This window comes from Labeo rohita, chromosome 2 (genome assembly GCF_022985175.1).
Source record: "Labeo rohita strain BAU-BD-2019 chromosome 2, IGBB_LRoh.1.0, whole genome shotgun sequence".
Taxonomy (NCBI): domain Eukaryota; kingdom Metazoa; phylum Chordata; class Actinopteri; order Cypriniformes; family Cyprinidae; genus Labeo; species Labeo rohita.
Genome location: NC_066870.1, coordinates 9,058,417 through 9,075,386, shown reverse-complemented (window position 1 = coordinate 9,075,386; position 16,970 = coordinate 9,058,417). Strand labels below are relative to the sequence as shown.

Here is a 16,970-nt window from a genome sequence, read left to right as displayed (position 1 = left end):
CAAACTGGATATATGAACTTGAGCTTTACAGTAAATGTGCTCTTTAGGACTTTAAAGGAGAAGTTCACTTTCAGAACAAAAAATTACAGATAATTTACTTACACCCTTGTCATCCAAAATGTTCATGTCTTTCTTCCTTCAGTCGTAAAGAAATTATGTTTGTTTTTGTTTTTTTCAGACAGGACAGTAGAAATGAGACAGGAAGTGAGTGGGAGAGAGGGGGGTGGAATCAGGAAGGTTGGGATTCGATCTCGGGACATCCAAGGCACAACTGCACCATATGTCGGCGCACTGCCCACATTTTTTGAGGAAAAACATTCAGGAATGTTTTCCATATAGTGGACTTCTATGGTGCCCGCGAGTTTGAACTTCTAAAACGCAGTTTAAAGGTAGCTTCAAAGGGCTCTAAACAATCCCAGCCAAAGGAAAAGGGGTCTTATCTAGCGAAACGATTGGTTATTTTATGACAGTTAGGGTATCTCGAAAAACTCCCATCTCATTTTCTCCTCCAACTTCGAAATCGTCCTACATAACTGTTTCACCTTTTTTGGTGAAGGGTGTTTGACCCTCCTTGCACGTTCACTTTGTAAACACTGGGTCGGTACTTCTGCAGCAGTGTAGGGTGATTTTGAAGTTGGAGGAGAAAATGAGATGGGAGTTTTTTGACATACCCTAACTGTATTAAACTGGAATGCACAGAGTTCACGCAGAGATAGACAAGACAAGCATTTTAGGTTAAAAAGTATATAAATTGTACATTTTTTTTAGAAAATAACTGATCATTTCACTAGATAAGACCCTTCTTCCTCAGCTGGGATTGTTTAGAGCCCATTGAGGCTGCATTTAAACAGCATTTTGGAAGTTCAAATTCGTGAGCACCATTGAAGTCCACTATATGGAGAAAAATCCTGAAATGTTTGCCTCAAAAACTTTTTGTTCTGGAAGTGAACTACTCCTTTACTATTCAAATTTCTAAATGATAGAACCTCAACAAACTTTTCTATGGTCCAGGGAGCCACCATCAAGAGAGATGAGTCCAGTGGAGCTATAGTTGTGGCTCGGGTCATGAGAGGAGGAGCTGCTGATCGAAGTGGTGAGAAGCATTTAAATGTATTATTAGTATTAAAAAAAAATGCTATATATCACCACTATGTTCTTGATCAGCACTATTAAAAATAAAAGTTATAATTAGAACTAAAATCCATATATAGACATAAGAGAAGCCTTTAAAGTTGGCATGAAACGGAAATTCACCATCTTATTGATCTTATTGTGAATGATTTATCCATACATATGTTTTATTTTTACTCATAGCTCATAATTTTTAATCAAAATGAATTCATAACTGTCATGACCTTCCAATCATTTAGTCTGTTTAACTTAAATTCAGATTTCCTTCCATCCAGTCATTTTTTCCATTTTTTAGTAATCCCTTTTTTCTTGGATGTACATCACACTATGAAACAAAAGTGCTGTGGCTACTCAAAATTCTTGCTTACTTCAGATTTTAAAATAAACTCTAAATACTACTGACTAAAGACATGCAAATCATGCAATAGTGTTGTTTATTTAAATATCCATGGCACGGTGCTTTACCAATGCTTATAGTTCCTGGTTTAGCTCTTGGTTAAATTAATTCCACAATGTTCAACATAATTCATTCTGCTGTAAATAACTTTGTTCTCATTGCTTCATTGGTTAATGCCACAGGTCTAATTCATGAAGGTGACAAGCTTAAGGAAGTCAATGGTGTTCCAATGGAGGACAAAAACCCAGAGGAGATCATTCCCATACTAGTATGCATTCCTGATCATCAGCATGTTTTGTGTTTTGGATGCTGGTTCCCAATCCCCACAAGACTTTTTAACTAGCTTATCCAGCAAACCTCTCTTGGTCAACATGACTATGCTGTGTATATCAGAACTAAACCAGAGCAATATCCAAAATATAAATTGATGTTAGTCTGTAGCTGTGTATGTGTGAATTTTTTTTTGGCAATTTGGTGTGTTTGTGCATTTGTTTCTGTGGGTTTTCTGGAGAATAGCAAATCTACATTCTGTCTTTATTAACAAGTGTTATTGAATCTGAACCTTGTAAGCTTGTTTTGGGCCTGTGTATTATTATCACATCCTCCAGGCCAAGTCAGAAGGAGCAGTGACCTTCAAAGTCATCCCAGGCACCAAAGAAGAGCCAGACACAGCAGATAACAAGGTCTCATAATTAAGTGTTTCAGAGCTGTTTTCTTAATTGATTTACACTCCAGATAAAACCTGGTGACATCAAAATGTGTTTGTGGATTTTTGCAGATCTTTGTAAGGGCACTTTTTGACTATGATCCCCAAGCAGATCCTGCTATTCCATGCAAAGACGCCGGGTTGGAATTCTGGAAAGGAGATGTGTTACAGATTGTAAGCCAAGAAGATGACACCTGGTGGCAAGCCAGGCGGCACAGCGACGCCAACCTCAGGGCTGGATTGATTCCCTCAAGGCAGCTTCAGGAAAGGTAAGAAAACTTTCATAATCAGACTATTGCGAAGTTTCACTTCAAGTCTAGACTGAGAAACTAAATCCTTCTGTTGTCAGAGTCATACACAGACTTTGTCAGTCAGGTTCAGATACCGTCATCATGTTCCGAGTGTTGAGCTAGACACAGCACAGTCTGACATTTCCTTAGTCAAACTTTCGATCTTAGAAGAAAAACAATCAATCTCATCAAAATGTGTCTTTCGTCTGGACAGTTGAGTGCCTGTAAATGACAATGAGAATATATCAGCCTACAAAGATTGTGTGTTATTTGTGTGTCTTTCAGTTGGTGATGTCATTGAAAGGTTTGCTAAATAACTTGATCTAGTCTCAACATAAGATGACACATTCACCACAGTCCGTTCATTGACCGTCTGAGCCCAGTTCCCACAAACTGTAAAGTGTGTTCTTAAACTGGCAAGCTGGTTTATCCAGCTTTCAAGAATAAATTTTTTTTAGTCTGACTGGAAATAAAGTCTTGTTTACAAGTCGAACAAGTACATTTAAGGATGAAATACTTTGCCAGGTTAATGATATTAAATAGACAAAAACTAATTTTAACAAATTAACATGATATCTATGCACAGACCTATATTTTGTCTGTGAATTTGTGTGTTTATTACTTATTATAGACTTGCAGAAGCTGGCAGATTCTTTTTTTATTATTTGCTAGTTTTTGGACTACTGTTAAAAATGTTGGTGTTAGAAAGACTTTTTGTTTTGTTTTGTTTACTTTTATTAATGTATTAAGGATACATTAAATTGGCCAGAAGGGTCAGTAAAGCCATTGTTGCACTGTTACAAATAATAATAATAATAGTAATAGTAATAGTAATAAAATTAATACTGTTCTTTTGAACTTTCTATTCATTAAAGAATGCTGAAAAAGATCAGTTTCCACAAATATTAGGCAGCACAACTGTTAATTGTGATAATACTAAGAACTGTGTCTTGATCATTAAATCAGCATATTCAAATGATTTCTGAAGGATCATGTGACACTAAAGACTAGAGTAATGCCTGCTGAAAATTCAATGTTGCTATCACACAAATAAATAAAATAATATTAATAATAATAATAATAATTTACACTATTATGGTTATTACTGCATTTTTCAATGAATGCAGCTTTGGTAAGCATTAGAGCCTCTTAGTGACGCCAAACAATTGAACAGTTTTGAGCAAGAATAGACTTCAGTGTTTTGACTATGTAAGATTGAACTTCATTTAACTTTGAATAGACAGCTTTACGATATCTTACGGAATCTTTACGGAATTTCCCTGAGCTAGCTGAGATGTTGATGTTTTCAGCATGGTTCCTATGTTTACCTACAGGAGAGTGACTTTACAAAGGCCAGCAGTTCTGTTCCACCCACTGAGAGAGTTAAAGGTATTCGGTGGTAAGTTCAGAAATCCCTGACTAAACCAAGCAGTATTGAAATGGCATGCAGATAAGGCATCATTTGAAATATTCAAATGCTAAAAATATCCACTCTCTTTAGCCCTGTCCCAAATGGTGCACTTGATGTGCACTAGCAGACTTGTGATTGCTGCTGTGCACACATTCTTGAGCCTAACATGGCAGTAGGGTCATTTTAGCTGTTTTACACCCTGCACTTTGTCTGAGCCTGCAGTGAGATATTATGTCTGCAAGAGCTTAGGCAACAGAGTGGGACAGAGTCTGTCTCATATTAAATAACTGGAAGTCCAATTAATTTTTATTAGTTCATTTAAATGAATTTGTTAAAAAAAAGATCTCTACACAGACTTCTACACAGCATTCAGTATACCAAATACTATATACGCTATATAGAGTCATAAAACACAACAACTAGCCTTTTTAGGGTCATTTGTAACAAATACAGAAAAGCAGGTGTTGTTATTTTTGAGCTCATGTTGGATGAAATACATAAACAAAGAATAGAGTCAACATCCCACATTGTCTTAAAGAGTGATGTGGAAATGATTGTGGAAATGGAGTGATGTCATGCTTAAAGTTGTCATCGGATGCTAAGTTCACTTTTTCATGTTGTTTGAACATTAATGTGTGTTGGCAGTGTATGTAAAAATCTACCCTATATTGATAAAAATCCATGCAGTGGTTTTTAATTAATCTGTAAAAATAATATCCCCTTTTTCAAATCGAGCCGTTTTCAGATGCCTGTCAGTGTGCCGTCCCACCGACAGAGGCCGCTCCCACAATAGTTGATTGACATGAGCTCTTACCTTAGACCAGCTGTCACAGTCCAGTAACTTTCCATGTTTTGATGCCAGAGCAGGGATGTAAGTTAGACAAGAATATCTGATAGATATCCTCCCAATCTACATATATCCCTCTATGTTCGCGCAAATCATTCATGATCCAGCTTCACTTACAGCAGAAGTGAGTATAAGCCTTTTTTTTATGAATCTTTGCGATCGCCTTTCCTTATAACGTGGTAGTTAGGAAGTTTAGCTGCTAAACGCGGCTAAATGCGGCTAATGTAAACAAGACCGTCTTTCCACAGAGAGAAGAGAGGGGCGGGGTGAGCAGAGCTCATTTGCATTTAAAGGAACAACCCCTTAGAATGAGATGATTTTTGCATAGCTGATTTTGGCAAGGTAAAAAGGGTGTTGTTTTACAAAACCATTGAGAATTTTTAATCAAAGTATATTAGAGACTTTTCATTAAGACCCTAAAGAATCATATCAAGTTGTGGAAAATGGGCATCCGATGACCCCTTTAAGATCACTACAAAAACTATTAGTGACAGTCAGAGATGAGAGTGTGTCTAAGGGTGCCAGGCATCTTCCTGGAGCTGCTCTCTGGAGACGTGAGCTGAATAAATGACCTGATAAAGTCTGAGGAAGTGCTGTAAATCACAGTGGCTCTGCCGGACATATTAAAAAATGTTTTACTATGTGTGAACACATTCATACTAAGCCATTGGAAAGGTTGCAGACGCACTGTTCAGAACAGTCTCAGTCAATCTTTCATTTTTGCTGAAGACTTCACTATGTTCTGAATGAGAAACATTAAAAAACGATTGTCTAGTAAGTACAAGAAAAGGTGTTCTTTTAGTTTGTGTCTTTCTTTCTTCAGTCAAAAAGAAATTATGTTTTTTGAAGACATTTTTTTTTTTTCATATAGTGGACTTCTATGGTGCCCCGAGTTTGAACTTCCAAAATGTAGTTTAAATGTGGCTTCACACGTTGTAAATGATCCCAGCTGAGGAATAAATGTCTTATCTAGCAAAATGTTCGGTAATTTTTTTTATTAAAAATAATACAATTTATATACTTTTTAATGTCAAACGCTCGTCTTGTCTCACTCTGCCTGAACTGTTTTTTTCCGGTTCATGAGAGTTAGGGTATGTCGAAAAATTCCCATCTCATGTTCTCCCTCAACTTCAAAATCGCTGTATATCCCTGTTTTACCTTTTTTGTTAAGGGTGTTTGATCTTCTTTGCATGTTCACTTTGCAAAGACTGGGTCAGAACTCCCGCAGTGATCCAGGATGATTTTGAAATGATTTTTGAAGTTGAGGGAGAAAATACGATTGGAGTTTTTCGACATACCCTAACTGTCTTGAACCATAATACACAGAGTTCAGGGAGAGCAAGACAAGATGAGCGTTTGAGATTAAAAAGTATTTAAATTGTATTTTTTTTATTGAAAATAACTGATCATTTTGCTAGATAAGACCCTTCTTCCTCGGTTGCAATTGTTTACAACCTCATTTGGGATCGTTTGAAGAAAGAAAGACATGAACATCTTGGATGACAAGGGGTTGAGTACATTATCTGTAAATTTTTGTTCTGGAAGTGGACTTTTCCTTTAAACAGGACTCTTTGTTTAAAAAACATCAGATATTGATATTTTGGTTTAAAATGTAATGCATCTGAAATTCATTCCTTACTATTACAGTTTGGCTTCTATAAACAAGTATGACATCAACAAATAAGTAATGAACACTACATCTGACCTAGTTAATCTGAACCTATGAACAGTGAAAACACAGTATGCATGCAAAGTAACATGTAGTTGCCATTGTGCTAAATCTTTATTTTGCTGCAGTATAAATTGTAGAGGGAATTAAAGTGGGGTGGAAAAGGAAGAAGCCAATAGATGGATCTGGAATAGTTTGATCTCATCTTGAAAAGCCATTGTAGGTCTGTTCAAAGCAACAGCCTTCCCTATAAAAGCTCCATCTGTGGGTTGGATGCAAGGAGAGTGACAGCTGCTCTGCGACTCCGAGTCCTCACACGGCGATGATCGACGAGGTCACTTTACGGCCTTCCCTATAACACACTCAAACACAGAGCTTAGGTCGAAGCAGAAGGTTACCAAAATGCCACATGTTAAACTCAAGACAGCACCAGCATTTTTACTGGCTCTGTAAAAGCATGAAACACATCATTCCCCAGTGAACCGCAGGTGAGGACATGGTTAGGACAAGTTGAGCTTGGTCACAGAAAATTGCAATTACTATTCCAAAAATCCACCCTGGCCACAGCATGATGGACAATTGGACTGAACATCCATGTCTTGCCCCTTGGCTGCCATTGCATTGTGGCTTCTAAACACAAGGCCACACACATACTGTAAGCTTTGTATTTATGTTACTTACCTTGTCCTGTTTGAGAAGTAAAAGCATGTTTGTTCTCTTCCAAAATAATTACATTTTCCTTTATTTTCTCACTTTACAGTACAACCATCACAAAAAAAAAAAATGTTTACATTCTAAAGCCACCAAATGAAAGAGTAGAGATGAGCAAAGGTTTATCTAAAAGGTTTCTCTAAGGTTTATCTAAAATAGATTATAAAGTAAAATAAAATGCATCACTCAATCAGTCAGTCAATCTACTTATCATTATTGGACTCCATATGCCCCTACTCCTGTAAGATGCATCTAGTAGCCAATCAGCTTAGGACAGAAAGTACATTGAAGTCCTGTGAGTAATATGCATAAGCGGTCAGTGAACTGTCAGCGGTCAGTGAACTGTCAGGGTGCAGCTGAACTCTGTGACCATGACAGACCAAATTTAGGCAGTAAAAACGACATCACATGCTCACTGATTATACAGTAAGATTGATTGATGAAGTGCTAGGCCTTTTGCTGTATGTAAGTGCAGCTTCTTTCTTCGGCAAATAGCTATGATGTCTGTGTAATCTCAGAATAAGAGTGTATTTGCTTAGTATTAGAAACCTCTACAAAATGTGAAAAACTTTTTCTAGTTGTGAGTGCAATTTCTGATCAACTCTCTCTCTCTCTCACTCTCTCTCTCTCTTGCCCTTTCATTCACACTGAAAAGACAACATGGAAGGTAATTTTTCATCCTTTACAGCACGGTCACATAACAGTAACCCAACTCTAATTTGCCAGTATTTTTGTCTTTGTTTACATCATGTGTAAAAAACAGTAACATTGCAAATTACCCCTTTCTTTCACCACTTCTTGATTAAGGGTTGCCCAGACTCCATCTCACATTTATCATTATTTGATTAGAGTGTGCTTTTTTTCTCTTTTCTCTCAATCCTGCTTTCACTCGATAAGCAGAGGATGTGGACTATGGCGCAATAAGTGGCATACATATAGGTGAGAATTTATTTGTCTGAACTGTAAACTTCAAAATTAGCCTCCAGAAATTACAATGTTGCCCTATTAATGTTTGTTGTATTAACTTGAAGTGGACTATACTTATATTTAGATTTTTATTTATTTATTACAGTTAAAAAGTACTGTCAACAATAAAATAATGCTGTTATACTTATGTCTTTAAAAAAATAAAAGAACAGCAGAATGAAGAAATTAAAACCAAAAATCTAATTTGATAAATGTTTTTTAAAATCATTGCATTAAACATATTTTGTTTTTTGTTTTTTAATTACATTTTTCTTCCACTCACTTGCAGTCCACTGGCTGTCGACTGGTCCAATTCCCAGAAAACAACTAAAATGTGCATATTGATTCAAAATTGTTTTTGATAAAAAATAATCTGATTAAAGATGCATAAACACAAATATGCATTTCAGTTTGATCCCATTGTTAGCCAGTCACACTTTTTTTTACAGTATACAATTGAAGTCAAAGTTTACATGCACCTTGCAGAATCTGCAAAATGTTAATTATTTTACCAAAATAAGAGGGATCATACAAAATGCATGTTATTTTTTATTTAGTACTGATTTGAATAAGATATTTCACATAAAAGATGTTTACATGTAGCCCACAAGAGAAAATAATTGTTGAATTTATAAAAATGACCCCGTTTAAAAGTTTACATACCCTTGATTCTTAATACTATGTTGTTACTTGAATGATCCACAGATGTGTTGAGTGTATGATTTTGAGATCCATTTTTCACACAGAACAACTGAGGGACTTATATGCAACAACTTACAGAAGGTTCAAATGCTCACTGATGCTTCAGAAGGAAACACAATGCTTTAAGATCCAGGGGTGTAAATTTTTGAACAGAACGAAGATGTGTACATTTTTCTTATTTTGCCTAAATATCATATTCTTTTAATTTAGTACTGCCCTTTTTGCTACAAAAGATATTTACATGTTTCCCAGAATACAAAATAAGTTCAATTTACCCTGATCTTCAAGTTAAAAAACTTTTAGTGCATCGTGTTTCCTTCTGAAGCATCAGTGAGCTTTGAACCTTCTGTGATAGTTACATATGAGTCCCTCAGTTGTCCTCAGTGTAAAATGATGGATCTCAAAATCATATGGTCATTGTTGGAAAGGGTTCAAATACACAGCAATGCTGAAAAACCAAAGGATTTTTCTGAAGAACAGCAGGTAGTTTAACTGTTCAGGACAACCAAAGGGACTCATAAACAACTATTACTACACTAAAGCAAAACAAAACACAGCTGTGGATCATTCAATTAACAGCACAGTATCAACTGTGTGTAAACTTTTTAACTTTTTTATAAATTCAACTATTATTTTTTCTTGTGGACTATATGTAAACGTCTTATGCGTGAAATATCTTATTCAGGTCTGTCCTAAATAAAAATAGCATGCATTTTGCATGTTCCCTCTTATTTTGGTCAAATATTTAACATTTTGCAGATTCTGCAAGGTGTATGTAAACTTTTGACTTCAACTCTATGTGACTTGGCCTGTTAGTCACAGTGCTGATGGACAGGACAGTTGTTAGAGATATCCATCTCGTCCTGTTTCATTTGTATTTTTGCATTATGTTCCCACACCATTATGAGGATGATGTTTATTCAAGGTGAGGATCATTAGTTTTAGATTTAGTCTGATCTGGTTTGAGCATTCATGCTAATGGGAGAGGTTTGATGGCTCCAGACTGGGTGCTTTGTGCTGGTCCATTAGTGATAAAGGCCATCTGTGAGCTAAACATGCACTGTGCTCATTTAGCAGCTAGGGTACCGGATGAGTCTAGCAGAGACGCGCCTCATTTTCAGCTCTTTGGCAACCTTGACCCCACTTCAAAAGCCAGCATGTCCACAGCTAATCTCCAGGACACGCAATGGCCAAACTAGCATCAGGACTGCTGCGGTCCCTCAAGAAAACATGCTTAAGACATTACAATGGGACCAAGCCATACTGGGCTTATTTTGCCAGCTCCAAATTTTCAGATTTATCACAGCAGCGACGCAGCAAGTATGTGATGGAAAATTGGATGCCTTTGCCACAGATGGAGAGCTCTGGTAGCACTGGATGCTTTTTGAGCAATTGTCAACATTCTTCTATAAATCTATTCAGCAAAGCCCCTGCTAAAATTTAGAGGTGCTGTTCAGAGTAACCACGTGGAGATACAAGGCCCAGGGTATTGTGGGATATGAAAAGGGTCATGAGGGAGAGGTGTGGTGGGATATTAAACTGGGGAAACCTGGAAAAGGTATCAGCAAATCCCAATAATAACCAGACATGGAAAAACAGAGACGCATTAAAAACAGGCTCTATTTACAAACCAGATTATTTAATCAGTATGCAGTCCCACATGCTACACGCCAATAGTTAATGCATGCTTGAAAGCTTGCTTACTTCTCCAGACATTTGAATGTTTTTGGTGTCAGGTAGCCGCAGCTCATGTGCGTTAGTAGACTTCGTAATATGGCAGCCGAAAGTCTTCGTCAAACAGATAATGGTTTTAGCATGCAGTCTGATGTAACCAACCGCATATGATGTATGTTATACATTTTATGTACCGTTTGTGGCAGATAATGTGGACTGCGTACTTGATGAGGTTGAGTTCCGTGTGGTTTCTGAAGAGGCATAACAAAGCGCTCCCCGTCATATTAGCGGATTGTCTGTCCAGATTCCGCAGCATGGGATATATGGTGTCTGTGTTGGCTCACTGCTCGCACGTTAAATCGCTATCGATGATTTAATGGCTCATCAGGGTGGCTTCATGCATCGCTTCAGGAACGCGAGGGCAGCAGTCTGGAGGTATAGCGAGTGTCCAGTGTGTTTTGGAATACCTCTCACTCTTTCTAAAAGGGATAGTACATCCAAAATTCAAATTTTACTTTGAAAAACCTCTTCTGTATTGTGATGCATTGTGAGTGTATTCTATCTATCTCAGCCCAGGAATCCCCAGACAGCAATTTGAAAACTCCTGCAGTAACACACTATAGATGACTTCAAAGTTAATACACATGGACTAAAAGGCCCAAAACATTTTGCAGCTAATTTGATTAGTCATGATTTGTCTGTTTTTTTTTTTTTTTTGGCTGAGATCCATTGCTCCCTGTCTACAGTGATCTTCCATGTTACAGACTCTGGAAAACAACATGACCGCCAGGATTACCATGATCCCGAGTCAATCCTAACAAAACTGCTTCCAAAAACTCAAACATCTCTGTAACTTATAATAAGACAGAGGCTGTTCTACCCACTGAGTGTAATTTCACAGATGTCAGAGCTAGGAGATGCCCATATCATTTCAGTAAGTCAGAGCCTCGCCGTTCCCACAACATGGCTTCCGCGAGACCGCATGCATGTGGTGAAAGCCCTGCTTTGGTGTAGCCCATGAATTAAGGACCATTAACCTTCTGGAGTGGTGACTCCTGCACGGTGTTATTTTCTGAAACTGGTCATGTGGCTATGTTTCTGTCATTTTTCCGACATGAAAAATCCTGCAGGTTCCAAGTTTCTAATCTCTAGATAAAGTCAGCCTCTGTCAGCACCACCATCGCCAGTCATCAGTTGCATTAAGAATCGAGTCTTATCCAGGTTATTTACTGCCAGCTGCTCAGCTTTCCTTGAACAGGATGGAAACAAGCAGTAACGTTCATTAGTTGTAACCAAGGTCATCTGTGAACAGAGATGAGCATGAAGGCTGATGGAATTACAGTGTCACAGACTAGGAGATTCTCTTTGGTTTATCTTTAGCAGCATTGTTTTGCTCATAAAACATCTTTCCTATAACCTCATAATAGCTTATGTTTCATTCATGTTCTTTTTTTTTTGCTCTCTGCTAGATGTGAGAATGTAATGAATATGAAGAACTGAAGAACTTTTTTTCCCTTCTTTCTGCCCTTAATGGATCTTTCAGTGACAGAATACTGAGAGAAACAACTTTCATCTGTATTCCTATGTTCCATCAGTGTAATCGAAGATTGATTTAGTCATCCAGATCTTAAGTGTAGTTTTTGAATTTACAAGTTTATTTAGTTAATTTAGTTAATTACCACATGAAGCAAGTTTTGGGTTACATAACAAAACATTGTCACAGTGTAGAGTATAATTTTTTGTATTCTCAGCGTTCTTTTTTTCTTTACTTACATCTACTTAGATATCCTGACCTGTATGAATTAAAAAACAACAACAATTAAAAGAAACTAAGAAAGAAAATCTACTGTCAAGAGTTGTTTTTATCTAGTCCAGTGGCCACTCTGTCAAAATATCTTCATCAAATCTTCCTAGCTTCTTTTTGATTTATTTATCCAGAAGCTGTTGGCCTTCAGTCCTAATTTTGCTCTCTATGTGGGACACTAAATGTCTGGAAGCATTTAAAGGATTCAGCAAGATTGATATTGGTTGGACCAAACAAACAAGTATTTGTACAGGGGATACTGCAGCAGACTTCTGTTCACCAAGACCGTTATGTTCCTATGTTCAGGCTCTCCATAATTCCCAGAGGTATAGATGAACATCAACAGCTATTCAGTGCCCTGTAATGTGTTTATGATACTGTTATTATTTGTAGCTACCATATGAACTGGGCAATTGTTCTATGGCCTCCAGTTTTCATTTCTCAGCACGGCAGCAGACGTTTTTGACAATGATTGCCCAACATTTATACAAATCTGTTTATAAATTGTGTCAGTTATGTTGAATGTTACTTGAAAACAGTTTGATGTATGTATCTTTTCCACAAAAAAATCTTACAAACTCTTGTAGGAATTTTTGTTTGTTCATTGCACAATACTACATTTGATTTATATGTTGGAAATAACGTTTCTGATGCCTGTATGTTTAGTTTGCAGCACTGCTGAGTTGGATAGTTTATGTAATAAGGGCCTTTGGGATTCCATTTGCTGTATGCCTGCTAAAAGCTATGTTTATATAGTGGCAGCTGGGTTCTTTATTATACTATTATAATGATAGAGAAGAAACATGCTTCCCCTGATATTAAATAAGTTATGAACATTCAAATTTCATCACTTCACCATGGCAGAATATGCATAAAAGCCCTATTTTCTGTATTTTGTACAGGTAACTACTTGTAAAAAGATGAAAAAGAAATATTAACCACAGTGCAGGAGGAGACAGTGACCAGTACACCATTAAAGGCTTAGTTCAAATCCAGAACAAAAATTTACAGATAATGTACTCACCCCCCCTGTCATTCAAGATGTTCATGTCTTTCTTTCTTCAGTCATAAAGAAATTGTTTTTTGAGGAAAACATTTCAAGATTTCTTTCCATGTAATGGACTTCTATGGTTCCCACAAATTTGAACTTCCAAAATGCAGTTTAAAGCCTCAAAGGGCTCTAAATGATCCCAGTCGAGGAATAAAGGTCTTATTTAGCAAAACGATCGGTTATTTTCTAAAAAAAAATAAATTATAATTTATATTCTTTAAACCTCAAATGCTCGTCTTGTCTAGCTCTGTGTGAACTATTTTTTTTTTTCGTTCATGATAATTAGGGTACGTCTATAAACTCCCCTCTCATTTTCACCTCCAAAGTCGTCCTGCATTGGGGTTTTTACCTTTTTTTTTTTGTAAAGGGTGTTCTTCCTTGCATGTTCACTTTGTTGGTACTGCACCAAGTCCATTACATGGAGAGAAATCCTGTTTTCCTCAAAAAACATAATTTTTGTTCTGGAAGTGAACTAATCCTTTAAATTACCATTAAAACATCATAAAATGGTTGAATACTGCAACTCCCTGATCGCTTATTTATCCCGCACTTCTTGATTTGTCATGTCTGCTCACTTGCAGAATGCTAGCATCCCCACTGACATTTGAGGTTCATGTTGTCATATTACATATACAGTATAGCATTAATCTTTCCCCTCATTGAACTTTTGGCCATGCAGTAGATCAGGAATGGGCAGCTTCTGACCTGGAGGGTCCCTGTTTTGAGAAAGAAAGGCACACTGAGAGGAGAAGACCTTGACTTTGGTTTTGGTTTTATCCACATCTCCGGCACATGTAGATTTTCCTTGTTGGGGGGAAGAATATACTTACGTACTTAAGAATATACTTACTGCATTAACAGTTGGTTTAAAAAACAAAGTAATAATGTCCTAAGTTGATGGCTACTGCTTTTGAGTTCCCACAAAGTTCCACCATCTTCAAAAAGCTGGATCTATACAGGGTCTACACTCAGAAAGGGAAAGAGTAGAAGAGCATCTTCATTATGCCTACAGGGCAGGTAATGCAGCTTGATTTGGTCTGTCTCCCAGTCTTTTATGTCACTACAGACTTCCAGAATTAGTATTTTGCAACATGCTTGACGGAGTACCTTGACAACATGCTTATCTTTTCTAAGTACTAAGCACGCTATTAGAGGAAGGCAATTTTGTCCAAGTTTGAAACAATGTGCTTCACATATAAGTTTGCTTATATCTTGATTGCATGGAAATAGATCTGAGTAAGATCCAAATTGTCGTCAGTAAAGAGCATTCAGCTCTTCCAAGAGTTTTTAAACCTTTATTTGTTCTTAAAGAACTTCAATGCTCCAATCACTATGTTGGCCATAAGAACCCATCAGCAGTTCACAAAGCCTCAGCATGACAAAGCATACTCCACCTCTACTTTATTGCTCTAGTGAAGCATATGTGGTAGTGTGTCCATCCTCTACTGCACTTAATCATGGTCTGCAATAATCAGTTCTGCTTGTTATCCCAGAGCAGTGTTTCCAAACCTTACAAGTTTTGGATATTTCCCTAATCAAACACACCTCATTTAACTTATCATCTTGCTTGTAGAAACTCCAAAATGTCAAATGGGTGTGTCAGATAAGCAAGACATCCAAAATGTGTACAGCTGGGGGGCTTCCAGGAACAGGGTTAAGAACCACTAGTAATGTGCTACTTAATCTTCCATCATCACACATAATCTCCTGCACCCTGGTGAATACTCCTGTTGGACAGATGCTTGAGGGGTTTTCTTCATGGTTAAAGTTTTCCTCTGACAGCCACATTGCTGATTCTATTTGGTTGCTGTTAAGCTCAACAATGCTTGCATTTCTCAGAGATTTACCAAACAGCGGGTCTCACACGGACTATAGTTTTGACATTCAAGTCTACTGATTTCTCACTTTTGTTGACCCTACTTTGGTCCTCATGTCTGGTTTCAGGTTCCAAAAAACAATTCCAAAGCAAAACTAGACATTGACAGCTATCTAAAACATACACTAATGATCCAGACAAACACACTTGTCTAATAAGAAACAGATGTAAGTACAACTGCCCAAATATTTTTTGGCATCTCTGCTTGGTAGGAGCTCTGAGCAAATTATGCTGTAATTTCTAAACACATTACTCAATATAGGGGGAAAAAAAGAATCAAATCATGCTTGACATATTATGACATACCTATGTAAATTTAAATCAATAAAAAATGATAAAAGGATTCCAAGTATTTTTCTAAAACTAACTACATGTGATGTTAAGTTAATCGATTTTGTTTTCTCCTTTTCAACAGCTGGTTTAAGGAAAAGTTTCCGGTTGAGCCGGAAGGAGTCTACAAGTCAACGCATGAGACAGAAGATGGATGAACGACATGCCAGTATCCACTTACGAATATATCAGGAGGTCCTCCCTTACAGGAGAAAGCCTGAAGAGCCTTACCGCCTTGTGCTTCTAACTGGTGAGAAAGACTTGCTTAAAGAAATAGTTCGTCTAAGAATTTAAAAGGGCACAATATTGCAAAAGCTATGGAAGCCTGTTTCCACCACTGAATTGAAAAATAAAGAAATAAAGAAAGAAATGTTTAATCTCACAATTGCAAATTTCTGGCCTTTTTTCTCAGAATTGAGATATAAACTCACAGTTGAGTTATAAAGTGTAATTCTGAAGACAAAAAAGACTTTTTTCTATTTTTTCATACAATTACGCATTTATATCTCACAATTCTGACTTTTTAATTCACAATTGCATGTTATAAAGCCAAAATTTTAAGACATAAACTCGCATTTCTGAGAAAAAAGTCAGAATTACAAGACATATTTCTCAGAATTGCAACTCAGACGTTCAAAAATCACAAATCAGACGTTACTGCATCTTTCATTAACTCTTGTGAACTAAGCAAGGAGAGCTAGGGCATATGTTAAGTTTTTTAGTATTAATATAGTATAATTTCAAAAGACTTTGAATAAAGCATAAAAGTCACATGTTCCACTGTTATGATACTTCTTTGGTTCTTTTCTATCTTTTTTTGAAGCTTGACAACTTCAGTTGCTGTTCATTGTAACTATGTGAAAACGAGCATGGAAAAGTCTTCATATATTTTCTTTTTGTGTTTGGCAAAGGGAACAAAAGGCATATAAGTTTGGAATGCTGAGGGTTGTTATTATTGATTTTGTTAAATATGATGATAGAAAATTCCATTTTCAGTGAACTGTTCCTTTATTGATATTTGTACCTATTGTATTGTTAAAATGTAGATACTGTATAGAGAAAGAGAGTCTAGAAAGTTAAATTAACACATGTATCTGTTTTCACTGTACTGCCTGGACGTAGACCTGGGTCTGCAAAATGTTCACCTTAATGTCATTTCCAAAGTCAGACTCCAAATGAGCCAACAGAATACATGCTTATTATATAAACATGAAAGTAGTGCTTGAATATGCCAGGCAGCCCTCCGTGCAGCTGGAGCCATTCACTATTTTTATGTCATTTCATTCCCTATTGCCACAGTCCATCAGTAGCAAGAGTTTAGAAAATGGTCATAATCAAAAGTTGACATTCCATTAAGCATGAAATTCAGCGCTATCTGTTCAGAGGTTTAATGAAATGGAAGTTC

General features: G+C 36.8%; 1 protein-coding gene across 1 annotated transcript in view; it reads left to right on the top strand.

Annotated features, from left to right (window-relative positions):
• Positions 1 to 16,970, top strand: part of mpp7b (MAGUK p55 scaffold protein 7b) — a 63,728-nt gene that overhangs the window by 22,340 nt on the left and 24,418 nt on the right. Inside the window, exons 8-14 of the mRNA XM_051128976.1 lie at positions 1,012 to 1,093; positions 1,711 to 1,796; positions 2,137 to 2,211; positions 2,307 to 2,503; positions 3,859 to 3,923; positions 8,063 to 8,101; positions 15,651 to 15,815. Of these exons, the coding sequence (XP_050984933.1) occupies positions 1,012 to 1,093; positions 1,711 to 1,796; positions 2,137 to 2,211; positions 2,307 to 2,503; positions 3,859 to 3,923; positions 8,063 to 8,101; positions 15,651 to 15,815 (709 nt within the window). The remainder of the gene's footprint in view (positions 1 to 1,011; positions 1,094 to 1,710; positions 1,797 to 2,136; positions 2,212 to 2,306; positions 2,504 to 3,858; positions 3,924 to 8,062; positions 8,102 to 15,650; positions 15,816 to 16,970) is intronic.